The sequence below is a fragment of the Thamnophis sirtalis genome, unplaced genomic scaffold (genome assembly GCF_051295495.1).
Source record: "Thamnophis sirtalis isolate CommonGarterSnake01/CBP01778 unplaced genomic scaffold, rThaSir2_p1.2 scaffold_3, whole genome shotgun sequence".
Taxonomy (NCBI): Eukaryota; Metazoa; Chordata; class Lepidosauria; order Squamata; family Natricidae; genus Thamnophis; species Thamnophis sirtalis.
This window is the reverse complement of record NW_028261383.1, coordinates 42,626,848-42,654,569: the sequence shown is the minus strand read 5'-3', so window position 1 is coordinate 42,654,569 and position 27,722 is coordinate 42,626,848. Positions and strand designations below refer to the sequence as shown.

Sequence of the window (27,722 nt, the reverse complement as noted above, 5' to 3'; positions counted from 1 at the left end):
GTGATTAAAGGCAGGAAACTGTTAGGCATGAAAGTCAGAAGATATTTTCAGCCTGCCTTCCTTCCTTCCTTCCTTCCTTCCTTCCTTCCTTCCTTCCTTCCTTCCTTCCTTTCTCTTTTTTCTTTCTTTTTTCTTTCTTTCCTTCCTTCCTTTCCCCTCCCCCCTCTCTCTTTCTCTTTCATTCTTTCTTTCCTTCCTCCCCCCCTCTCTCTCGGCTGAATCCACAGGGTTGTTGTGGGGGGGGGAAAGAGAAGGAAGGAGTATTGTGCATATTCATTGCCTTGAGTTACTTATAAAGGAATAAAGGCGGGATTTTAAAAAAAAAACATATAATAACTTCATTAAGCGGGGGATCTCGCGTTCCGAGGGAAAGAGAGAGGCGTCCCCTTACCTTCCCCGCTTTTTTTTGCAGGATTTCAAGAGCTGCTCCCCGCTCCTCTCCCCAAAAGCCTCCCGATTGAGATACCCATCCTTTATCCGCCTTCTCCTCCGATTTCTTTGCTAAATCGCTCCAGGTTAAGCCAGAAGGGGAAGAGCCAAAGCAAGAAAAGAAAAGAAAAAACCGCGCCACGCCATGGCGAGGCGGGGCTGGGCGGGCGGGAGCAGGTGAGGTAAGGGCAAATACCTCTCGAGGGTGGGGGCTTCATTTTCGCAAACAGTCATGTGCGGCGCCCGCGCGCGCGGAGAGGAGGTAGGAAAAGGAGGAGGAGGAGGCAGCACTGAGCTTGCGCAGTCAGGGGTGGGCCGTTCTGCTTATTGCTGCCGCTGCTGCTTCTGCACTGACCGAGCGCTCTCGGTGCCGCTGCAGTTGGTGACTCGCGGCTCAGCACCTTGGAGAGCTCCTCAGCGCTGCGGCTTTATTCCCTTAGCAAGGAATTGCTGTAAGGAGGAAAGGAGCCAGAGGGAAGGATAAGGCGCGGCAGAGCCCCTTCGGTTCTCCCCACAGAAAGAGAGAGAGAGTGTGTGTGAGCGAGTGAGTGAGAAAGAGAGAAAAAGAGAGCTGGAGGGACCGAACCGGCCTCCCTGGATGAAGAGTAAGCTGGCGGACAGCAGCCTTTGATCTCGCTCTCTTTCTCTCCCTAGCAGCGGAGCCCGCCTGGGGAGGCAAGAGTTAAAGCCATAAACCCACGTAAGCTTGGGGAAGACGGCGGCGGTGCGTTCTCCGCCGTCCGCTGCCTCCGCCGCTCTTCGTTGAAGGCTCCTTTCTCCCACCCACCCCCACCCCCCTCGATCGGCTGGGGATCTTCTCCCTCCTTTAGTTGCGATTGCGAAAGCAGGCAGGAGGAGCCGGGGAGGCGTTGAAGGAAGGGCGCCAGAGCAATCCGTCCGGGCTTTTGTGCCGCTGCCCCGGTAGTCTCGTTCGCACCCGCCGAGTGCGGGCACTAGTCTGCGGTCAACATGCTGGACCCGTCGTCCAGTGAGGAAGAATCCGATGAGATCGTGGAAGAGGAGAGCAGCAAGGAAGTGTTGGCTCCAGCCGCCTCGGGGGCTCGGCTCTCTCCCAGCCGGACCAGCGAGAGCTCTGGGGGCGGCGGTGGCGGGAGTAGCGGCGGGCTGCAACCCAGCAGCCGCAGCGGAAGCAGCGTCCGGCCTTCCAGCCCGAGCCCCTCGGTGGTGAGCGAGAAGGAGAAGGAAGAGCTGGAAAGGCTGCAAAAGGAGGAAGAAGAGAGGAAGAAGAAGCTGCAGCTTTACGTCTTCGTCATGAGGTGCATCGCCTACCCATTCAATGCCAAGCAGCCCACCGATATGGCACGGAGGCAACAAAAGGTAAAGTCTTGCTAAGGGGAACAACAGAGGTAGGCAGGTCGGTTGAGGAAACCAGACCTGTCCAGAGAAATAACTGGGGAGGGTCCGAGGCATCTGAGTATGGAGAAGCACTACCTGGCACACGTCAGAATTCAGAGTCAGGACAAGGAAGTGGGGACCGCCGAAAGTTTCTCCAAACAGGCTGTGTCCAGGGCCCTTTCCTTTGTAAGTTTTCCTACGGGTTGAGGGGCAGTGTTGAAGGGGGTTTAGCAATGAGAGAGTTTATGTAGAGCTGTGAGATCATCTCTCTTTGCAAGATCCTCTGGAGGAAGGTTGTTAGCAGTCCCCAAAGCTCAAGGGAAAAGCAACTTGTGTTTGGTGTGTGTGAGAGAGGGGGGGAGAGGAAGGAGGGAGGGAGGGAGAGACAGACAGATAGACACGCGTGCATTCATGTGCGCACACACACACACACAGAGTGAGTGAGTGAGTCTGGCACCTCTGTGAGATCTCTCTCCCTGGGAATTAAAAACACCTCAAACATTTGCTGGGACTCCCAAGTCCGTCCCCTGGCTAGCAGCTGTTCTCTGGCTGAGAGTAGGGTCAATGCTCTTGCCAAGTCAAGGTCTGAAAACAGCTCTCCTGGTTCAGGTCCATCAGCCTGTCCACAGAGATGGAACCTGAGCAGAGGCTGGTGACGTCTGCAGCAGGAGAATGCAGCAGGAGCCGAGGAAGCTGGAAGGACATCAGGGGGACACAAGGCCTCACGTGTCCATGGAGTCATAGTACTTTCTGGGAGAGGCAGAGAGTAAGCACACTCCCTCCCCGAGAGTTGGGGAGGGAGTGTAAAACAAATCCTCAGCAGGACCAAGAAGTCCAAGCGTTACTGCATCGGCAGCATTCATGTCAGCAAGAGGTCAGATGACCTATTGCCTTTCTTGGCTGCTTTTCCCCTTGTGGCCTTACATAACTGCAGCTAATGCTAAGAGGGAGTTGGCATTTTGCTCCAATCTCCTTATGCCAAAGGAGAGGAAAAGCAGAGAGTTAGAGGGAGGGGTACATCTTGAGCTTGAGACTTGTCCTTTGTCCTCTGCCATTCCCAAAGAGTTCCTCATGTCTTTCTCAGGATTTTCTTGGGAGAAATGGCCAATCCATTGCTCTCCTGGAAGGTTATGCCGATACACTCACCTGCTGTGCTCATGCCACGGAGAGAACCAATTATTTCTGGGATGTTTCTGTGTCCTTGCTGAAGATGCTCTAGCCATTACACTTCTTGCTGCAGTGTTTGATCTCTAACAATAGTGGAACATGTTTCACGTTAGTTCACTTCACTTCTTCTCCTCCCCTCCCTTTGAAAGCAGCCTGCACAGATGGGTCCTGCAAAATTCTATGACCAGGGACAGCGATGCCTGCAGAGTTAAGTCTTGTGATCTTGATGGCTTGTAGTAGTAAACATACAGTACAAATACACTAAATTTAAACAACAACTAAGAAGCTGCAAAAACTAGAACAATCCAAAAGGGGAATGTAAAGGTTCATATATTTGATGCTTCATTGCTATCCATTCTTTCTGGGTAATGTGCTTAAAATATCTGTATTTAATTCTATATTCCGTAGGACGGGTATTTTCTACTGAACAGTTAGTATATTGAAAATAAAAAGTGATTTCATATTAGCTTTTTGTTTGGTATGTCCTAGAAACAAAGCAGAAATGAATGCTGGAGGATTTTTACATTTGAAATCAGATTTAGATAAGGAAAAATATATGTGATTTTTCCCAAGGTCAGCTGATGAATTTGTGGCATATTTTTATCCTAGGATGTCTTACTGTCGAACTCAAAGTAACATTCCAGTTAGTATCAAATAGTTAGTATTTGTGGCCATTAAGTCTCACTGAGTGAAATGGGATTTTTGTGGGGAAGAAGTACGTACATAGACGATTATGACTTTTATAGGGAAAGTCTGGGATATAAGGGAAACTTTCCACTGATATATTGCAAAGCCATCTTTCAGAGAAGAGTTTTCCACTATGTAATTAGACTAAGGTATGAACTGTTTACATTAAGATGCTGGAACAATGATTGTTTACATCCTTTCAAATTTCTATCAAAATAAATGAGAAAATGATGTTTTTAAAGAAAAATAGCAAATTCTTCTGTCGACTGTCCCAATCTTTGCCTTGTAAACAGCCATAGACACGCAACCATTGGATTTATATTCTGGTACCAACATAAGTGTTTGCAGGGCAGAAAGCTGAGTAATCCACTGCTTGGCCTGCAAAGCATGTTTGCGCTCGTGTGTATTTTTCTGAATGAATAATAGCTTCCTGTTATACAGAAATGCTCTTCTCCAATCATAATGCTTAACATGACTGATGGGATGCACGGAAAGGAAACTACTAGCAAACCCATGTCTTAACATGGAGAAAACTAATTCAGAATTAAAGAGAGAGGCACTCAGGTGGACTCTGGCACAGGCAGAGTCACTTTTTGTGACTGTTTTGTGAAATGGGTGACACTATAAGAGAGAGGTAGGGGGAGAGAGACGGAGAACTGATAGATGATAGCTGGTAGGTAGGTAGGTAGGTAGGTAGGTAGGTAGGTAGGTAGGTAGGTAGGTACTGTAGGTAGGCAGGCAGGCACGCAGCAGGCAGGCAGGCTGACTGACTGACTGACTGTGACTGATTTAATTTGGCAACCAATGAAAAGGACACCTGTCAATTTTACAGGAATATTTGCGGAAATGAATTGGGTCCAGGAGAATCAGGAAATTCTTTAGCCAACTATGGGACTTACTCATCAGATATTAATTCAATCTAATTCACACAGTGATAAGATGAAGAAAAAAAATGGCGACTCACAAAAGCACCACTTTGAGTATCCTGAGGAAAGGCAGGATATGAACGTGACAAAAATAACATCATCCGTCACAGATCAATTTGAATGCGTGTTTTTGCCAAAGAAACCCAGCAAACTTAGTTATGACTGCCTCTTCCCATATTCCTATTTTCCAGTCAAAATGAATCTCTGATACATTTGTGGTTCCTTTGTAATCATTGCCCTACCAATCACACAAAAAAAATCACATTTAAATTCAATTACTCTTAGAAAGTCTAATTCTGAGGAATTGTAGATTAGTTTCATTTCTGCCAATGACCTTTCTATACCAAAATGACTCTAGGACATATTGATGAGGATGACATTCATTCAGCTCTGTCATGCCACAAAGCTATTATTAGTCCATTCAAGCATAAGGAAGTAGGAAAGCATATCAGGTCAACACAGTTTGAAGATTTTGATGTGGACAGAAAGCCAGATTCTTACATATGTTTCTTAGCTGTGTGTCATACCCTGATAATAATACCAATTAAATTTTATATCCTGGTCTTGGAACTCCGGCATTGTGCAATAACATGTTATGGGCAAAGTTATATTTTCACCATTTGTATATTCTTCGTCTGGGTTAGGGAAAAATTAAATGTGAAACATTCATTAGGTTTTGCAAAAAAATAATAATAATGTGGTGATAAACAAAATGGATCAGAAAATTTGGCCTCCATATCTTGGAAAACTTTGATTCAAAGGTCTGATAAGCCATGATCATTGATTGGCCTTGACTTGCAATCTGTAAAGTCGAATGTTACCTGTTGTGTCGGGCTGCTGTAAGAAGGAGGAGGGGAAAATGCTATATCTACCATGTACGTTGTGTAACTGAACAACAATCATGTTCAACAAGAGCCAATCAGATTATGGTGAAATGAGAACTAGCATTGTCAGAAGCAAAGAGCCCAGGAAATGTGACCAGGGAAGGAAAAAAGTAATGTTGAACAACATGAATATACTGTATGTATCCTTGTACTGAATCAAAACAACAATAATACAATTCATATCTCAAAGTACTGTCTAATCTAGCTAATAGTAGTTCTTCAGGGTTTTTCAGATATTTTTCCCTTTAGGTTAAATATTGGGATTCTTTTAACTAGAAAAATGATAGATTGACTTTAGGATATTGCATGCAAGAGGCATATGTGCATGACTTATTTATAAAATCATGCATAAGGGTTGCACTTTGAATTTGATTCTGCATTTCCTTTAGAGTACAAGAGCAAAAATAGCACATCTATCTGTACCCCTTCAACATAGCCACAGTTTCCCCTGGAATCAGAAGCCGCTAGCCAAATGTGGGAGAAAGATGCAGCTGCTTTAATAAGTTTCAGGCAGCTACTATGTTCATGCATTTACAAGGCTACTTTTCAATCCAAAAACAGTGCAGCTCTTTCTTACTGACAAATTAAAAAGTGAAATGAGTTCACTTTGTGGTTTTCCTATGGTGTACCCAGTGTTACGTTTCTTTTATACCAATCAATCGAAGTTTGGACAACCTGAGTGGTGTTTTTTTAAAGATATTTTTATAGGGATTGAGATGAGAGCTCATGTGCTGTTTCAAACAGATTGATTTTAGAAATATATTTGCTACAGTAAAATGACTCATTTGTTCCAGATCCACTTGGAACTGTTGACAGAGATTTTAGTATTCTGAGACAGAGTCTTGGCTTTGTTTTATTCAGGTTTTTCTCTCTCCTACACATAGCTTTCTTCTCTTCTCTTCCCCACCCAAATTAAACAGTCTCTCCCAAGGAAGGCGGTTTTTGACACATGATTTTGTCACACAATTGCTAAGCAGCAGTTACACTGTTGTGCTTATTGATTAGGGACATGCCACCGAATAGTACAATTTAACTTCTTGTCTCCTTCAGGCAGACAAGGATTACGGTCCTTTGTATCAGTTGCAGGTTTCTTAATTTATCATGTACTTGCTAAATTCATGTTCTAACTCTTCCAATAAGTAGCACTCTGTATTGCTCGCAGCCATACAGTACTGATAAAATACAACATGTTAATGAAACATTGGAGAAAATAAATCTAAAGACATTTACACCTGTTTAAAAGCTTCTTGTTTTTTGTTTAAAGACATCTTAAAACTAACAGCTTGTTGGAATAAAACAATTTCTTCCTCCGGGCAAAAGAACAACAAAGAGAAGGAAAATCCAGAATTAGAGAGCAACCACCAAGAAGGTCCTTTTTTTGGTATTCCTGCCAAATGTGACTCAACAGATGGTGGGACCAAAAGAAGGGTTTAAATTCTTGGGGAGGTTAACCCTGAACAGACCTCTGCCTTCAAAAAAAACTCCACCCCAGCATGATGCACTAAGATGGGGGTGTCAAACTCACATTGTGACAGCAGCATCACGTCACATATCGGGACTTTTCCCCCTTTGCTAAACTGGGCATGGCCGTGGGCAGCGCATGAGGCATCTGACCTGCTGGCTGCAAGTTTGACAGCCCTGCTCTAAGATGTGCAACATGCCTTAAGTCATAATCATGACCATAATCATAATCAAGAGCCATGGTGCCGCAGTGGTTAGAGTGTAGTACTGCAGTCTACTTCTGCTGACTGCCGGCTGCCTGCAGTTTGGCAGTTCAAATCTCACCAGGCTCAAGGTTGACTCAGCCTTCCAATCTTCCGAGGTGGGTAAAATGAGGACCCAGATTGTTGAGGGCAATATGCTGACTCTGTAAACGGCTTAGAGAGGGCTGTAAAGCACTGTGAAGCGGTATATACGTCTGAGTGCTATTGCTATTACTATTGCTATCATGAATTGCACCTCCAAAGGATTATGGGCAAGTGCAAGGAACGATATGATAGATTGAAATGGCTTTATGTCAGGAATCATAGTTCCTGATGAATTAACTCAAGTAGTTTTCAGTCAAAAATGTAAACTGAATAAAGATACTCTCCAATTCCCCATAGCGAAACACTACAGAGTTTGTTTGAGAAGCATAACAATTAAGTGGGAAAACAACTTTCATATAATTTAACCAGGGGTTTTTCTACAGATGTCCAGCTACAGTAGGACTACATTCTCTGTATGAAACTGCTAAGCTTAACTCTGCCTGGAGGCAACACTTGGAATTTCCTCTAAATCAGAGCTGAAGATGCTTCTTGGATGGGAAGCGAAACGTCATCAAAGGGGGAAAAAACCCCAGAAATTCCAGTTGCCTCTTGAAAAAGTACCTTTGAGTCCTCTGAATCCCATGGAATGCCATTATGGATTGTCATCGTCACTCCCCCGACTGACATTCTTGCTAGATTTTTCAGCAAAAAAAATATACATGGAATTTTCTCAAGATTTGAAATTTGTAAGAGTGGACTGAATTTTCATGGATAATAAAACTTAGTTCTCATGGTCTGCTTAAAAAACCCCCATCATAATGAATTTGTCAATTTCGTTCTGCAATATTGATTTCTGAAATGTTTTACTTCATCAGCTCAGCATGATCAGAGTTTATTTATTTATTTACTGTACTTCTTTGCATCCTGCCCTTTATTCGTTTACAAATAATTCAAGGCGGCAAATATTTTCCCACACATTTTCCTCCTCCTATTTTCCCCCACAACCCTGTGAATATGGGTTGGAATGAGAGAGAAAGTGACTGGTCCAAAATCCCCCAGCTGGCTTTCATGGCTAAAATGTGAATGGACAGTCACCCACTTACAGAGAGAGTCCTCAACTTATGATCAAAATTGAACCCAACATTTCTGTAGTTAATCGAGACATTTTTAAAGTAAGGTTTGCCTCATTTTATGACCTTTCTTGCCACAGTTGTTAAGTGAATCACTGCAGTGGATAAGTTAATAACCCAGTAAATGAATCTGGCTTCCCCAATGTCTTTGCTTGTGAGAAGGTCGCAAAAGGTGATTGCATGACCTTGGTACACAGCAATGGTCATAAATATGAACCAGTTGCCAAGCATCTGAATTTTGATCACATGATCATGGGGATGCTGCTAAGGTCGTAACTGTGGAAAACGGACATACGTCACATTTTTCAGTGCCATTGTACCTTTGAATGGTCACTAAACAAACAGTTGTAACTTGTAACTAGGTTACCTGTACTAGCCTAGTTACTAGACCAAACTGGCTCTGTCATATGACAACCTTGCTTTCTCCACCATTGAATGATACATGAGACATTTATAGAATACCCATAAGTAACCCTTGACCTTCCAGGTGTTTTTGACACTACCTTTTCCATGTTCCCTATCCAGTGGTGGGATTCAGCTGGTTTGCACCAATTCAGGTGAATCAGGATTGTTAAATTACACCCCCCACTATCAAAATGGATCCTGGGTGCTGCACTGCAATAGAGAAACAAGCAACGGAGCAGCTGGTACAAGGGAAGAAGAATGCCACTTTCTCTCTTTCTTCTCCCTGTTCCTCCTTCCCTCATGCCGACCGTTCTTTCTCCATTGCAGCACAGTGCCCAGGATCCACTTTGATAGCAGGGGTGGGGTGGGGTTGTAATTTAACAACTGGTTTGCCCAGGGTCAGGTTGGCTGTCGTTGGAGGTGTGGCCCAGCCTGACCCTGGGCAAACCGGTTGTTAAATTATTTGAATCCCACCATTGTCCCTATTCATCGATCTACAACTGGGCTGTCAAACTTGCAGCCCTCAGGCCAGATACATCACACCCTCGCCACACCCACACCTTGTTTAGCAAAGGAGTCAAGGTATATCACATGACACTGCTGTGACAACGTGAGTTTGACACCCCTGGTCCACATGATGTAGAGTCCCTATCTTCTAACAAAAAGTTGTATTAGGAGTGAATAGAGTGAATATCATCAGCAACTGCTGATGTTGCAGATGATATACATGTTTCAGGAAAATGACACATATTCTCCAAAGAATCCTTCTATATGGAGTGAGTGGGCTAATAAGACGCAATGTAGGTAAATGATATAATCAACTTTTATGCTTTCTGGGAGTCCTATATTTTATGAGCTCTTGGAAACCTCAGATTAAATCATTCTTGAAATGTGAAAGCTGAACTAGATGGACCTTAATTTGGTTGTACAAAAGCATTCTTAGGTACCAACGGGCCATCTTTATAAAGCCCCATTCTATTTTGTGATCATATAAAATCCTTTGCTCTCCAACTATAAGATGTTATGATGAACAAAATGTAAAATACTAGCAGTGCAATAATGTAATTACCTGCACTTTGAATAAATGCTGACAGCAAATATTAAAGGATTGTGGAAATGTTAGAGATTACCACTTACATCAGCTTTGTAATATTCATAATTTATCCTTTAAAAATAGGGAAAAGCTATTTCTTTAATGGACTTGCTTTTGAAGTATGCATATTTCTGATCCGCTGAGAATGTTTTCTGACTAGAAGGAGGATAATCCACTCTAAAATATGTAATGGGCAAGATTGGTTATAGATGCAGGAACTTTACTAATGTGCACAATTGTCTTGAGCCCTCAAAGAGAAAACACAGCAGCCAGCAAGGGGATTGAATAACCTATCGCTAAATATTTTCATAGACATCCTAATTGTCATAATCATCAAAGCACTTAAACTCTACACTCATCACTAATGCATTTCAAAAGGGATTTACTTAAATAAAAATATAAATAGGCTATGGGGGGGGGAGGAATCAGAGAACATAGGAAGAGGTATAGTAATGTACCAAAGCAAATTATAACAACAACTGGTAATGGTTTGGTTCCTGAAATGTACTGTAGTTTCTTCTCTGGGTTAATAAAAGTTGTAAATTTAAGGACTGTTTGCAAACTGGCCAGGTCTCTTCAGAGTTAATGCTGTGGGTTTTCGTTTTTTTTAAAATCCAGAATTGGATGTTGAAAGCATGGAGTTAACTGAACTATTTAATTAATTGGGAGACACAGAGGTGCAACCTCCTTCTCAAACGGCTCATTCAGCTGCTAGTGATGATCTGCTTCATTGCTATATTGGGGGATGAATTTCCTCCAAGATAAAACAGCTTCAAGGTATCTTGGATGTGGCTCTGCCTCTCTCTTCCACCCCCATCCACCCCCGCTCTCTCCCAGTCTCCCCTTTCCAACCAGTCCCAAGACAAAAAGAGAGAGAGAGGGAGAGATAGGGAGGGAGGGAGGGAGGGAGAGAGGGGGAGAGAGGGGGACAGGGAGAGAGGCAGGGAGCGAGAAGGGGGAAGGAAAGAGAGGAGAAGGGAGAGAGAGAAAGAGGAAGGGAGAGGGAGGGAAAGAGAGAGGGAAAGAGAGAGGGGGAGGGGGAGGGAGAGGGTGGGGGAGAGAGAGGAGAGAGAGAGAACATTTTCTATAAATTATGGCTTGGTTCACTTAAAATGTTTTGCTCTGAAGGTTTCCCCTGCCTATTCGCAGAGGCGTGTGATCAGAATTGCAGAATTGTCTAGGACCATGATGGTGAATCTATGGCACATGTGCCCAAAGTGGCATGCGGAGCCATGTCGCCTGGCACGTGGGGCGTAGCCTGTTCCTCTTCGGGGTTTCTGGTGCACACGTGCACACAACGATCAGTTGGCCTTTGTGCATGCAGCAGTGCCAGAAACCAGAAGAACTACCCTTCCATTTTCCAGCATGAGCATGCACACCGGCCAGATGATCGGCACATGCGCATGCATGCCAGAAACCAGAAGTTCATTTTCTGATGCTCACATGCCCCCCGGGCCAAAAAGGTTCACCATCACTGGTCTAGGATGTGGACAGTGAATGAACTAACCTGTTTCTATTTTTTTGTTTTGTTTTGTTTTGCTGCAGAGTGGATTGATGGTCAAAAGGTCCACCCCTGTTTGGTTTCATACTCATAGTTGCTGCAGGGGGCTGTTGACTGTGACATATAAAGACAGACAACTTTTCTTAGGAGGGATCATTTCTTCACATTTAAAATCTCACCTTACTATCTAGAACAGGGGTGTCCAACTTGATTTCATTGAGGGATGCATCAGGGTTACGTTTGACCTGGGGGCCCAGGGAGGTATGTCTATGGGGGCACGGCCAGCTCGCGCAGCCTCCCCGATGTCTGTTTTTGGTGGCAGAGGGTACAGGAAGCCATCTCAGCCCAAAACCAAGGTGTGCACAGCCTCCCCGAGCTCTGTTTTCGCTGACAAAGGGCTGCAGGAGAGCCCGGTCCTAAGTATGAACCAGTTGCTAAGCTTCCGAATTTTGATCACATGTTCATGAGGATGCTACAAAAATTGCAAGTGTGAAAAATGGCCATAACTCACCTTATTCAGGGCCATTGTAAATTGAATGGTCACTAAATGAACTGCTGTAAGTCGAGCACTACCTGTACTCCTATTCTAGTAACTCAGGGCATTCAAAATAGATTCTTTGGTTCCTTGACTGGAAATAACAACGACGTATGCTGAATGTCTTTAATAATGGATCAGCTGTTCATTTATTTCTAGTTAAAGACTGAAGGGAACATTTTAAATATATATTAAATATGCACTAATCCTCATTTATTGACAAGTTCTGCAATTAAAATCATATTTTGGGACGAGTAATTGAGCAATGCCACAGTTTGAGAGACCACTATCTGCAGAGCTCTTCAAGGAAATTGGAAAGGAGGGGAACAGTTCATATCTTGGCATGGTGTGTTCCTGCTGGTTCAGACTGGAATTGGCAGCGTCCCAGGCCTGCCACGCCCCCGAACCAGTTCTCCAGGCGGCACCTACAGCGGCGCCATCTTGTTTCCTCGTTGTATTTGTATTTAGTTGCAATTTTAGTTGTATTGCACATGCGCCCACAGTGCACATCAAGTGCATGTGCCTAGTACGTCCCTGAGTGAACCAACAGTAGTCTCTGCCAGAATCCACCCCTGTATCTTGGGGGTGTCATCTCTCTCCGTGTGGTATAAAGTAATGTCTTAACCAGCTTTAGAATGTCCTCAGTGTCGTTTGGTAAAACTACAAGACTTCAAGGAAATCTGAGTTGGGTTTGACATTATTATTCCGAGCGTAAAACTTCTTCCCTGTTTTTTGAAACATAAAAGTTGAGTCATTTCCCCCCACCCCACACACACCAGATGAGGTCGGAACCATTCAGTCAAAGTGGATGATTAATCAGAACTTGTAGGCAAGAAGTTAGATTGCTTTAGGGAAGATGTTAGCAGTGGCATCAGGAAATTATGTTATGCCAACACAGTATAAAAGAGAGCAGGTTTCACATGGCAAGAAGCAGATTTTCCTTGTAATCAGTAGTGAGAAATAGGGTGTCTAGAGGAATTGGCAAAAAATAATTCACAAATTATATTCAGGCAGTATTGCCTGGATTACTTTTGTTGGTTTTCTTGCCGGGATGTAAATACATATGCAACATTTCATTAAAATAAATAAAAATCTAGACAAAGTTAGTGATGCCTCTAGTGATGTATCATTTTAAACCAGAGCCAATTTCATGCAGCGCTCTCATGTTGAAAGGAAAGCGTGCTAAGCATGAAATGCCATGTTGGAGATAGACGAAGTGAACATATCCCAGCCGTTCCTTTTACAGCGACCTTACCCGGCTTAATTTAACTGCACTTTAAATATTTACCCTTCTCCATCTTGAGAAAGCAACTAACAAAAATGGGAATGCAAATAAATTACTTTTCAGCCCAAGTTTCTGGTGAATTGTTTTAATATGACCGTGTTGTGGGTTAGCAGTCCATCATTTATCATGAATTATTCTCTTAAAGATATAATCAATAACACAATTGCACTGTAAACACTTCTTTGGGCTCTTCTTTTATCCATGAAACACATCTCTCTCTCTCTCTCTCTCTCTCTCTCTCTTTCTCTCTTTCTCTCTCTTTCTCTCTCTCTCTCTCTCTCTCTCTCTCTCTCTCTCTCTCTCTCTCTCTCTCTCTCTCTCTCTCTCTCTCTCTCTCTCAGAAGATTATTTATAGCTTGAGTCCACATACTGCATATCTGCATTGCATTCTTAAGCTTCTCCTATCCAGTATTAATGCCACCTTGATTTTAAGCCGTCTTAAGAAAATACTGTCAGGATTGGGAAGCTTCAGCAAGCAACTTGCCAGGTGTTCAATTTGGATTGCCAGCTATTACATTCAGAGAGGGGGGAGGGGGAGGGAGGGGGGAGGAAGAGAGAGGGAGGGGAGAGCGAGGGAGGGAGAGAGGCAGAGGGAGGAAGAGAGAGTGGGGTGGGAGGGGGAGAGGGAGAGGGAGGAAGGAAGAAGGAGGGAATGAGGGAAAGAGAGGGAGGGGAGGGAGGAAGAGGGAGAGATGAGAGGGAGGGAAGGAGGAAGAGGGAGGGAGGGAGAAAGAAAGGGGGAGAGGGAGAGAGGGAGAGAGAGTTAGAGTTTCCCTATTGCTGTGACTTCTCAATTTTCTATGCCAGACAGGCAGTTCCTGAGCTTTTTCCTTTCTCTGGGTAGGTCTTACACTTTAATATGTAGGTAGTCCTTGATTTATGACCGTAATTGAGCCCAGAAGTTCTATTGCTAAGCAAGGCAGTTGCTAAGTTGCTTTTGCCACATTTTACAATCTTTTTTTTGCCATAGTTATTAAACAAATCGCTGCCGTCATGAAGTGAATCATGCAGTCAGTAAGTGAATCTGCATTCTCTCACTGAGTTTGCTTGTCGAAGATTGGCTGAGAAGTTTACCAATGGTGATCACATGACCCCAGGACAGTGCAACTGTCATAAATACATGCCAGTTGGCCAGTGCCTGAAGTTTGAGTATGTCACCATGGGGATGCTGTTAGAGTCGTAAGTGTGAAAAACGGTCATAAGTCACTTTTTTCAGTGCTGTTGTGACTTCAAATGGTCACTAAATAAATGGTTATAAGTCAAGGACTACCAGTATATGCTGTATGAAATGGTTGCATTTATGAGCCACGGTGGCGCAGTGGTTAGAATGCTGACCGCTGGCTGCCTGCAGTTTGGCAGTTCAAGTCTCGCTGGCTCAAGGTTGACTTTCATCCTTCCGTGGTTGATAAAATGAGGACCCACATTGTTGGAGGCAACATGCCGACTGTGTAAACCACTTAGAGAGGCTGTAAAGCACTGTGAAGCGGTATATAAGTCTAAGTACTATTGCTATTTAAGTGTATGATATCAGTGTTTGTCTTTTGGCATGGGAAAAAGCAGCAGGGCTTGGGGTCAGACTGAGAAGAGGCATGAGATGAGGACAGCCAGTACAATCAAGGCGATGGTGGGCAAAGGGAAACATCCAAGGGCAGGCTGTACACAAATAAGGAGGCATGGGTTGAGGCTGAGCCTACTTTTCAGTAGTAAGTTACCTCTAGAACGAGTTGCCTCCAGAGGCTGTGGGTGCTCCAACACTGGAGATTTTTAAGAACGGCTTGGACAACATTGCCTGAAATGGTACAGGGTTTCCTGCTTGAGCAGGAGGTTGGACTAGAGGACCTCCAAGGTTCCTCCCAACTCTGTTATTCTGTTAAGTATTTATTCCTGATACTAGGCCACCAGACTTTGGTAGCTCTGGTCTCCAGTTGTTGGTCCTAACCTACAAGTCAATTTGCAATAATACCACAATTATTATACGAAGGAGGCAGGGAGCCTGGAAAATATAAAGAACCTACAAGGTCCAGAGTGACGTTCTTCTAAGATTTATGTTTTGTATTTGTCATCAGCTTTGATCCCAGGAGAAACCTATATGTGGGCCAAGAAGCAACAGTGAAAACTGTACATGGAACCACTGATTGGTTCAAAATTTAGAAAGGAGTTCGGCAAGGCTGTATACTGTCGCCCTGCCTATTTGACTTATACACAGAGCACATCATGAGAAAGACAAGGCTAGAAGAACCACAAGTTGGAACTAAGATTGCCAGAAAAACATTAACAAACTCAGATATGCAGATGATACCACTCTAATGGCAGAAAGTAAAAAGAAACTAAAGAACCTCTTGATGCGGGTCAAGAAGGAGAGTGAAAAAGTTGGCATGAAACTCAACATTAAGAAAACTAAGACCTCTCAATTCCTGGCAAATAGATGGGGAAGAAATGGAGGTAGTGACAGATTTTATTTTCCTGGGCTCCAAGATCACCCCAGATGGGGACTGCAGCCAAGAAATTAAAAGATGCTTGCTTCCTGGGGAGGAAAGCTATGGCAAATCAAGACAGCATACTAAAAAGCAGAGATATCACCCTGCCAACAAAAGTGCATCTATGGTTTTCCCAGTTTCAATGTATGACTGAGAAAGTTGGACCATAAGAAAGGCTGAACGCCAAAGAATTGAGACCTTTGAACTATAGTGCTGGAGAAGACTCCTGCGAGTCCCTTGGACTGCAAGGCAATCAAATTGGTCAGTCCTAGAAGAGATCAACCCTGACTGCTCTTTAGAAGGCCAGATCATGAAGATGAAACTCAAATACTTTGGCCACCTAATGAGAAGGAAGGACTCACTGGAGAAGAGCCTAATTCTGGGAAAGATTGAGGGCAAAAGAAGAAGGAGCGGCAAAGAATGAGGGGGCTGGATGGTTATAAGTCAAGGATTACCCGTATATACTGTATGAAAGGGTTGCATTTATGAACCTTGGTGCCACAGTGGTTAGAATGGAGTACTGCAGGCTACTTCAGCTGACCACCAGCTGCCTGCAGTTTGGCAGTTCTGAGTTTCACTGGCTCAAAGTTGACTTTCATCCTTCCGAGCTCAATAAAATGAGAACCCAGGTTGTTGGGGGCAACATGCTGACTCTGTAAACCGCTTAGAGAGGCTGTAAAGCACCGTGAAGCTTTACAGGGAACGGTAGAGGACAGGAAGACCTGGAAGAATGTTGTCCATGGGGTTGCAATGGTTCGGACACGACTTCGCAACTAACAACAACAACAATGATCGCAGGGCAAGGGAGATGGAATGGAAATTGTAACTCAAGAAACCTTGTTAGCTCTCAGAGGCCCTGCCCCGCAGATAATCAGCTGTGAGACCTTATGGTTGTCATTGGCTTTTAGGGAGAAGTCAGTTTTGTTGCTGTGGTATTGGCCTCCCTGCTGCTTAGCAACATCTCTGCCTGAGTTGCTTGGTTCCATAGCTGAGTTGGTGGTACTGAGAGTCCTTCAATCTGCCCTTGGACAGTGTTGACACTGATACATGCAGAGAAGTTCATGACCCCAAGTCACAGAGTGCCCAGCACATATGGATCTCAGATTAGATCCAGTTTTGGGCTCAGGGAAGTTGGTCATGTGATTGGAAGGCAGGAGACATTATCGCCAGTTCTTTCTCGTGATCAGATAGATCATTTTCTCACTGTTTTGTGTGTTTGTGTGTTGCTGATCCTATCACTTCTTTCAAAGAGATGTAGGGCCTATTGAGTTCCAGAGGGAGAATAAAGTTTTCCCCAAGGATCTGTGTGTGTGTGTGTGTGTGTGTGTGTGGAGGCCTTAGTCTCAGCTGGAATGGGTATGTAATAAAGTCTTTGATCTAATCTCTCCTATGGGACCTCACCTTTCTTGTCAATCCCAGGGGGTTCCTTGGTTTTTTCTGAGCAGTATTCGGGAGATGAAATGACAGAAGATAGTATCCAGGGTACCATTGGAGGAAAACTAAGAATGTATCTTATTGGGCGTGGATTAAAAAAAAAAGTATGTTTGGGATTACATTGTGACAGTGCATGCATCCAAACATAGCTATTGTTACATCCACACATAATAATCTACCAAGCCTTTTTAAGATGACCTGTTCATTGCCGGAAAGAGATGAGCACAAGATCATCTATGGGATAGCTGTGAATAATATTCCAGGCATCTATTGGGTAAAGATAAGATAAGATAACTTTTATTGTCTTCTTTTTTTTTTTACCGTGAGCACACTGAGCCATATTAAAAATGAAATTCTGTTGCCTGCTGTCAGAAGAAAGTACCATATTTTTCAGGGTATAAGACATACCTTTTTCCCTCAAAAAAGAGGCTGAAAATCTGGATGCGTCTTATACACTGAATACAGCATTTTTTTTGCCTCCTGAAATCCCGCCCCTTCACCAAAATGGCCATGCATAGCCTTTAGGAAGCTTATAGAGTGTTCCTGGGGGCTGTTTTTTGCTCATTTCTGCCCTCCCCAACCCCCAGGAGCACTCTTCCTAAAGGCTATCCATGCCCTTTTTTAAAAATGAAAAATGGGCCCGTTTTCATGAAAAATAGGCCATTTTTTGCTCATTTTTGCCCCTTGTTCCTGTTCCTACTCTAAAAAACCTCCTAAGGGCTATTCATGCCTTTTTGGGGGGGGAAAGGGCCCATTTTCACAAAAAACGGGCTGTTTTTTGGAGGTTTGCAGAGTGCAAAACCTTTTTTTAAAATTTTTCCTCTTCAAAACCTTGCTGCATCTTATACTCTGAAAAATATTATATATATATCCTGATAACGGATAAGAGCCTGTGGCCTAATGGCTAAGATGTCTGCCTAGTATGTAATATAGCCCAGGTTCAAATCCCAGTAAGGGTATGGCTAGCTGATGAGAGCTAAATAGCTTGAAATAGATCTATACTAGTCTCCCTTTATTTATTTATCAGCACAAATAAAACACACAGACACACACACAGAGACACACACACATACACACACACACACAGACACACACAGACACACACACACACACACACACACATATATATATATATATATATATATATATATATATATATATATATATATATATATATATATATATATATAGGGAGAGAGAGAGAGAGAGAAAATATAATGTTAACTTTATTGTCACTTTAAATGTACACTAGCAGTATACATTAAAATGAGATTTCATTGCATATAGCTCTCAAAGGGTAACCACCACCAATATACGCTATATAAGTATGACAAAAAATTATGCATATACCCACACATATATGACCCAGAGAAACTAGACCCAACATAGTCTAGTTCGGATGTATACATAGCAAGAAAAACAAATCATGTGAGTGGATGGCTAGGGAACAAAGCTGTTAACAGAATCTGGTTAGTCCTGCTAGAAATACTTTGAAATCTCCTCCCAGTGGGGAGCAACAGAAACAGACTGTGAAGTGGGCGTGTGGGGTCTCTAACAATGCTTTGAGCTCTAAGCACATAGCGCTTATAAGCATTATCCTGAATGACAGGAAGCGAGCTTCCTATAATCTTCTCAGCTGTCCTTACCACTCTCTGTATGGGCTTTCTATCAGAGGCACTGCTACTATATATATAAATCACTGTCCATTTTGAATTCGTAGCAGAAAGAGGTAATAAGGTTGATGCTTTATGGAACAAAACTGTGGCTGAATCTAGATGTTCTGCTTCAGATACCATGAAGCCTCCTCCTAGAAGATAACAAGGAAAACAGGTCGTGAAGGGGATGTGTAGTGTCCCAGACAATCCTGCGGAAAAAGTCACACAGATTTGCTCAGAGTTGGTTTCTGACTGGATGGCTCCAATCAAAGTGACAGATGAGTGATCTTCTTGATTAGTTGGGATAAGTTTGATTATATGCCTTGTCTGGAATTGAATCACGCAGGCTATTAACCTAGCCACCTGTGGATTAGACCTATGCTCCTTTTGATTAGTGAAGGCCTTCTGGAAGATGACATATTATTGGGCTCATGCAGTAGTGATAGCTTCATTGAAAGGGGAGGTTCGGCCAGCAAGTAGAGTCAATATTACATCTGTAGGTGTGCTCAGGAGCCAGGATCCAACTGGATCTTTCTCCATTATATCTGTTTCTTAGCTACTGCACGAAACTGGGTCATGACACTAGGATTCTGGCTGATATCCTTTGTAGACTAAAAAGACAGCATATCTATTCCCCGAGTTATTATTGGGTTCCTTAACTTGGCTTCATAGCCTTTTTGTTCACATTTCCTTATTTCTTTTATTAGCCATTGGATCCATTTTAATCCAGCCAATGTCCTTGTACAATACAGCTAGGCTGTAACAAGTCTTCCTGGGATGGGAATAGGGAATTAACACTAAGATGCCTCTTTAAAAAACAAACAAACTAAGACATGCAGGTTTAAGCTCAACCTCTGTTACATAAACCATTACCACTACTGCAAAGACAAAGTGGACATCAGAAGCACTGCCATTCTGACCTCCATAGGAACCAATAAGTTCTGCCATGCCAATCATCTTTGCTTGCATTACGCAGTTCAGCTTGTGGCTCATCGTGTACATCAGGATGATGAAGAGAAAACATCCAGCATGAGGTTAATTAAATAAAGTTTGAAGCCAAATAATAAGGTTTTGAATTAGACAGGGAGAGGAATGAGAGGGTTTATGTACGCCAGCATTCTGCTGGCTCATAAAAATTTGTCTTGCTTGGTAAGCACCCCCACACATTTTGGTTCTCTTAGGCTTGGGACTTAAAAATATATCAATATGATGCGTATCGATATTAGTTCAGACATGAATCAGTAAAAGGATGCAAATACTTGTTTAGTTTAGGACCTCCGGCACATTCATATGTGATTCTGCTGTTGTACAAATAGTCCTTGACATACAGTTGTTCAAAGTTACACTGGCACTGGAAAAAGTGACTTTTGACTGGTCCTTGCACTTACAATTGTCATAGAAACCCCACAGTCATGTGCTCAAACTTCTGGTGATTGGCATGTTTTTAGGATAGTTGCAACGTCCTGGGGTCATGTGATTGCCACTTACAACCTTCTCAGTCATCTTCAAGAAGTAAACTTATTACTTTTAACAACTGCAGTGATTCACTTAACAACTGTGGCAAATAAAGGTCATAAATTTGGACACATCCCACTTAAACAATCACCTGGCTGAACAACTGCTCTCAATTGTGGTTTTAAGTCCAGGACTACCTATAGTATGTAAAAGTTGGGCTGTGGGAGGACTATATCACATGCTTCATCTGAAAATGCGCACACTTTTGAGTCTTCTGGTCCAATTTTCTACATCCTATTTTTTTCAACAATCCCACCCCCCCCCCTTATTGTCTAACTTTGGATCGGCATGGCTTTCCCTACTATTCCCTCAATTTTTACATTGAAAGAGTGAGATGAAATAATACAGTCAGAACGTTGGCACCATGACTCAGATCTATTCAAATTAGCATTTGGCATCACGATGAAGAAAACATCCAAAAGGATGAAAGTGATTGCTACTTATGACATAATATGATTCTTCAAAGATTGGCTTTAAAAAACAAAAAAACAGATAACATCAGTTGCTAGCATAGACTCACTTGCAAACTGTCTAGAAAAGCTGAACCATTAGTCACCACATGATAGTCCCTACTAGAAACGCCTACCTCCTTCTTTGAAAAATGGATATAAAGCAAATTAAGATCTGGATCAATGCATATTATGTGATTCATTGGCAGCCTAATTAAAATAAGTTACTCCAGAAACCTTTCTTCCAATATTCAGAACACATTCACCTAAGAAAAATATCCACAGGCTCCGAATCCGCTTATTTTCCCCTATTTGGTGGCATGCTGAACCATTCTGGACCATTGCAACAAATATTTCCTTATACAGCATTCAAATTATCTTATCATGCCAGCAGGTTTGTAGCAAGCAAGAATGTTCTCTTTGTAACATTCTGGACAATATTATCCAGAAAACCAGGTTTACTGCAGACTAATTAGTTCTTTTAAGCCCAAATTCTCAAAAATTGGGCCCTCCATATCACAAATTGTGGGAGTTGCAGTTTATTAGCTACCATTCTGACTACATTTCCCCAAATTCTAATTTTCCATTAAAAATGGAAAAGTCTTTTGGGTAGTGGACTTTTAACTGCAGTTATGTGCTGCTGCTAGCAGCAGGAATAAGTTTCTAGATAAGAGAATTGCCTCCCTGCTTTCCTTCTCAGTTTTTTCCCCCTGACATAGAATAAAATTTGGCCTGTAAGAGGATCATTTCAGGAGTCCTGGCTCAGGGCTATCGAAAGAGGGTAGAATAAACACCATACACCAGATGGTGTCCACTCTGCTTGGTGTTTTTTTTTAATGTATGTCACCCCTAACCAGGACTCTTTGATTTTTTTCTCTGCCAGTGGACACGTCTGAAATTTGGGAATTTGTTTAAGGCATTTGTGCAATCCCAACATGTCTCCAAGGGCACTAAACAAATTACAGAGATCAATGTGTCATAATGATAAATGCTTCCTTTTCTTACTCTTTTTCTGGTAGGACGCTGTCTATCATCCTGTTTACTTCTGTCTATGTTCTGAGCAAGTAATGAGACTTTCAGAACAAAGTATTGGATTGGATTGTTTTTCTTTTCTAAAGAAGTTTCTGGGATGCTGATTTCAGAAAAGCTGTGGTTCTTTCATACACACACACACACACACACACACACACACACACACACAGCAGATATCTTGGCATTGCCCAGGTATTTATGTATAGGGGGAAAATATCCGTACCAGATATAATTTCTAATGTTGGATTGTCCCCCTTACCAGAGGGAGCCCCCTTGTGGAATACTGTGAAGTCATTACCATGGCAACTCCACTCCACTGCACAGTAAAAGCCATTTTATGGCAGTACAGTAGAAGCCATTTTAAGGCACAACAGGCTGTATCTTAACAGAACACCCCCCAAGGGGTGTTAGGGGTGTCTTATCCCCACACTATTTGTTTCCAGAGAGTAAGTCATCTGCAAACCAAGTTTGGTTGAAATTACTCGAGGCATTCCAGAGTTATGCTGGAGTGCGCGCGCGCGTGCACACACACACACACACTTTTATATAGAGAGATTGATAGGTAGAAAAAGCAACAATTTTAATGTCTATATAAACAGTGTATTATTTGGTTACAATTAAATTTAAGCAATCATCATCATCATCATCTTTGTTAGTAGCAGGGATGTGCAGTCAGGGGAGGCATGGGAGGCAGAGCCTCACCATTGTCATCATGAAAAGAAAGAAAACGTAAAAGGAAAAAGGCAAGAGCTGAGGTCAGGCTGAGCTAGTTGCTGCCAGAGTCATCTAGTCTGACTTTAGGCGTTTTATGATCACTCGAGTAGAATGAAGCAAGGGTTAAAAGCCTAAAAATTCCTGACGTAGGTGAGGCACGTCGTTCTCCTGCCTCTTCCTGTAGAGGGTGCTTTTTTAGAGGCTTTTTTAAACAGTTAAGCAGAGTCATCCACGGTGACTCTGGCAGCAACTAGCTCAACCTGAACTCAGCTCTTGTCTTTTTCCTTTTACATTTTCTTTTCTTTTCATGATGGCAGGCAAGAGCAGAGTTGAAATCCTCTCTGAAACAGCTGGAAAAGGTACGTGTGGGTCGGAGGTAGGGGGAGGAATTCAAACTTCATCCTCAAGTGTAGATCCCTCCCCAAGTGTAGTTTGATTGCAGGCAGAGCCATGTTGCCTTTTCAAACACACACACAGACAGCTGGATAAAACTATATAAGCCCAGCTGCACTGATTAAGAGTTTGAAAAGGCGACGTGGCTCCACCTGCAATCAAAGGCCAATCCAACTTCTCTGTGTGCACGTGTCTGTTTGAGAGAGGGGGGAGGGAGGGAGAGAGGGAGGAAGGAGTGGGGGAGAAGAAAAATAATGAAGGAAACTTTTTTGCAAAGGAGAAAAACAAATGCTGTCGCTTTAAATCGGAACTGAGCATGCCTGGCTGTGGAATTCTGGGAGATGAAGTCCACAAGTCTAAAAAAATTTGAAACCCACCACTGTGTCAGTGCCTCACCAGCCATAAATATCACCGCACATCACTGGTTAGTAGTGATAGTGATTTCTCATCATAACATTAATACTTATTGATTATTAATACTAATTAACATTAATAATAAGGATATAGTAATAAGCCATCATAATAAAATGAATCCTTCCCTTATGGTTTTAAAAGTTTCTAACTTCTTTTTCTAATAGTTAACTAGTGATAAAACGAGTCCCATACTTCAAAATATTCAGTGTCTTTCTTTGTCTTTAATTTCAAGTGTTAATCTATCCATTTCTGCAAGGCTGAGGTTCTTGTTTGGAGTGTGAGGCAAGCAAAATCTAGTGCTGTGCATTTCTGGAATGTGAATCTGGCATGGATGTGTGCTTCGAGAAATGACAGTCTCCGTCGAAGGAGGCATCTTCAGAACATTGATGTGCCTGAGATGCCTTTAAATGGTGAGCTTCAAAATGCATTTGAAATGTTTTTGAGGTTGTTCGCCTTGCAGAGAAAATTTGCAAGAAGGGTCCTTTCTGATTTCGAGAGCAGGTTTGTCCTGGATGGCTTTTACTGCGTCAGTTTTGTTTGGCAGCAGTGACACATCGCTTTCAAATCACAAAAGCAGGATCAAAACCTCAGTCAGCCCTGGCTGGTTTTCCAATATTGGACAGATGAAACCTATACAGAACCTCCTGCCATGGTTCCCCCCACCCCCCCGGCAAAAAAAAAAAAACTTAGTGAGCCAAAAGCTTTGCTCAGTTGATGAGGAGAAAACAAGAATTATGAATCTAGCTGAGCAGAAAAGATAGCCACAGCCATCTGTGAGACAAAGATGGAGGTGTGGATTTGTCAGCTCTGAGTGATATATTTTGCCTTTATCACAGTCTGGCCGGTATTGTCTGAAATGTGAGAAACGAAGGACACTAGTCAAAAACTGTTTATATATTGTCTAAGGTTAATGAGGCTCTGCAAAGGTGAAAAGGAAAAGCAACCGAAAACTTACTGCAGGATTGATCATCATTTGTGATCATAAGCCTGAGGGGACAGCTTGTCTGTGATTTTGAAAGAGTTTTTTTTTAAATTAGCATTGTTAAATATGAATAAGAGAGTAACAGAGTTAGAAGGGACCTTGGAGGTTTTCTAGTCCAACCCCTTGCTCAAGCAGAAAATCCTATACCATTTGAGATAAATGGTTGTCCCACCTCTTCTTAAAAACCACCAATGCTGGAGCACCTACAACTTCTGGAGGCACTTTGCTCTGTCAGGAAATTTCTCCTCAGTTCTAGGTTGTTTCTCTCCTTGATTAGTTTCCATCCATTGCTTCTTGTCCTGCCTTTAGTGGCTTTGGAGAATAGGTTGATCACCTCTTCTTTGTGGAAGCCCCTCAGATGTTGGAAAACTGCTATTGTGTCACCCCAGTCCTTCTTTTCATTAAACTAGACATATCCAATTCCTGCAATCATTCTTCCTATGTTTTAGTTCCCTAATCACTGCTCTTCGCTGCACTCTTCTGAGTAACACCCCTATCACTGGGTACAATGAAAGAGAGCTTGAGATGAAAAACAGGGTCCAATCCTTCTCACTCACTGCACCAAATAGCCATTTGTTTACCTGAGTAACCATCCTATAAGAGTCACTTAAAGGAGACCTCAGAATGTTTCAATAGGATGTTGTTATAGCATCTGCCTACCTGGGCACTTGCAATATCCACTTGGACTATATGGCTCTGAGATCCCCACCACCTGAGGCTGTGATATACAAGAAGCCTGCCTGGCTAGTTGACTGCATTGACAGCATTAGTCACGATGTTGTTGCATACTGCCGGGAAAGTGTGGTGGAATCACTAACTGAAGGAGTGGGAACCCATCTCTCAGGAATAAAGGGACATTTCAGCTTGGAATCAGTCTGGGAGAGGAAATATCTGAGGTCAAATCCTTAAGTCTATATCTGTGGTTTCCCAAGGGACTGTCTGGAGAGATTCTTGTAATATAGGTGATCAACAACAAAATATCTACTTGGGCCTATTTACTAGTTATTATGGTTATTTGCTTCTGTCAGGAAGAGATGCAGAAGGCCAAACATGCAAGTGAGTGGGGGCTCCTTATTCTAGCTCAGGAAGTAGGTCAAGGGTGTCAAACTCAAGGCCTGGAGGTTGAATCTGGCCTACAGGGTGCTTAGATCTGGCCTGCGAGATTGCCCTAGAAACAATGAAAGTCTGGCCTGCAGTTCCTCTGCCAGCAAACGCGAAGCTCGGGAGCTGAGCTCTGTTTTCGCTGGCAGAGGGTTGCAGGAGGCCTTCACTGCCAAAATGGAGCTTGGGAGCCTATTTTTGCTTGGCAGAGCACTGACCCAAGTGATGTTGAGCTGGCCATGCCCACTTGGCCACACCCACCTCAGCCCCTCAATGAAATTGAGTTTGATACCCATGGAATAGGTCTTTCTCCCATTTTAGGTGGCAGATACTGGCCCCCACCTTGCCAGGTGACTGATGACATACACAGATATCTGTATGGGATCCAAGGATGGATTCCTGATCATCTCAACTTTCAGTTAAATTAAAGGAAGTTTGGAACATACACGAAAAGGTGTCTGTAATTATTCTTATTCTTATCCATGCATCTTGCACCTTCCATCATACCAGAAGATAAATCTGTGCCCCAAGGAAGCTGGCAATGAAAAATGTAGTAGGCAACAAAGTACATAAGTAGAGATATGCACATAATATATCCATTATGTTAAACACAATACTTAAATTTGTCTTCCTGGTTGAAGAGGAAAACAGTGCCTGAGTTCATTCATCATATTGCACTGTAATGTGTGGTGTGTCTGATGTGCCTCATAGTGTTGCTTTAAATCACAACAATTGGGATTTGAACCATGATTTGAAACTTACCCATTTGAGGTTGATCACAGTAAGCTGTGATCAAGTAACCATGGTACTACAAAATATGTAATCTCAGTCTAAAGTGTTGTGATTAAGATATTACAAAAAGATGTATTTTCCCTAAAAATATTATTTATTTACATAGCTTGGTATGGTGATTTAGTTATATTTCTGCTTTCATTTGTGCAATGTTGAAAAGAAAACTCTACACAAAAGTGAGGGGAAGGCTCAGATCAAATCAAACAAACTCAGTAGTTGCATAAAAAGCAAATCATATTTAAATATTGCTAGTTCTCTGCAATGCAACATGGAGTTTTCTTGTATTTCATAATAGATTTATTATTGACTATCATTTTCTGAAGACTGCATCTCCAAAATCAACCAATGCAATCATATTGGAAATATATAATATATATGATTGTGAAATTGCTACAGGTATTTTTTATGAGTAATTTAAATTGAAAAAACAACCTGTGAGAAAAAAATATACAGTGGAATCCTTGGCATTCTACATATTTGAGCCGAGGTGGCACAGTGGTTAGAGTGCAGTACTGCAGGCTACTTCAGCTGACTGCTAGCTGCAGTTCGGCAATTCAAAACTCACGGGCTCAAGGTTGACTCAGCCTTCCATCCTTCCAAGCAGTGGTGGGTTCCTGCCAGTTCTAACCTCTTCTATAGAAGAGGTTCCACAAATCTACAGTGCCATTTAGAACCGGTTCCAGGTCCCTCCCCCCACCCATCCGCACATCATCAAGATGAAGAGCAAGAGAAGAAATTCTGGGAGTTGAAATCCACAAGTCTTACAGCTGTCAAGTTTGAACATCCCTAGGTTTTTTTCCCTAAAGAGTTAGGGGTGCAAGGGTCTTGTAATTTGATAGCTTTAAGACTTGTGTGCTTCAAATGGCAGAGTTTCTGAGCCAACATTTTGGTTGCTAAGCAAGAGCGTTGTTAAGTGAGTTTCACCACATTTTACAAGTTGGCCACGCCCACCCAATCACATGGCTGGCAATCCACTCCCACCCGGTCACATGGCTGGCAATCCACTCCCACAAAGCAGGCCACACCTACAGAAGTGGTTCTAAAAATTTTTGAAACCCACCACTGCTTCCAAGGTAGGTAAAATGTGGACCCAGATTATTGGCGGCAATAGGCTGACTCTGTAAACCACTTAAAGAGGGCTGTAAAGCACTATGTAGTGGTATATAAGTCTAAGTGCTATTGCTATATTGCTGAAATAAAATGCTGTGATTCCTGGCAAATGTTGCTAATGATGAACAACCTTGAGAGCTCTCATTCAATAACATCTGGCACCTCACAGGAAAGATGTTACTCCCCAGATGTGTTGAACTACAGTTCCCATAATCCCACTCAATTATGAGAGTTGTTCATGAAAATCCAGGGAAACTTGACTTAAAGATTCTATTAAAACAAGTTTAACAAATGAAAGCTGGAATTCTGAGAACTAAAGGACAGAACTCTGGTCATGGAATGGTCCCAACTGAGAACGGAGAGGAGGTTTTTCACTAAAGCCTCCTTGACTCTCTAAAAAGTTGCTCTAAAGAACATAGGATACTTGGAACGTAATGTAAGAGCTGCAAGAGCCTACAAGGAGGAGAAGTAATCAACCAAAATGTCTTCTTAACTGATGGATATGTCT

At 42.6% G+C, this 27,722-nt stretch overlaps 1 protein-coding gene across 19 annotated transcripts in view; it reads left to right on the top strand.

Annotated features, from left to right (window-relative positions):
• Positions 1–803: 803 nt before the first annotated feature.
• The window catches only part of CADPS (calcium dependent secretion activator), a 434,367-nt gene continuing 407,448 nt past the window's right edge, over positions 804–27,722 (top strand). For 8 of the 19 annotated variants that reach the window (XM_087708812.1, XM_087708811.1, XM_087708807.1 and 5 more), the window contains exon 1: positions 804–1,767. In XM_087708812.1, coding sequence (XP_087564938.1) covers positions 1,399–1,767 — 369 coding nt within the window. In that variant the 5' untranslated portion in view covers positions 804–1,398. The remainder of the gene's footprint in view (positions 1,768–27,722) is intronic. The other 11 variants (XM_087708803.1, XM_087708810.1, XM_087708798.1 and 8 more) reach the window with 2 other exon arrangements.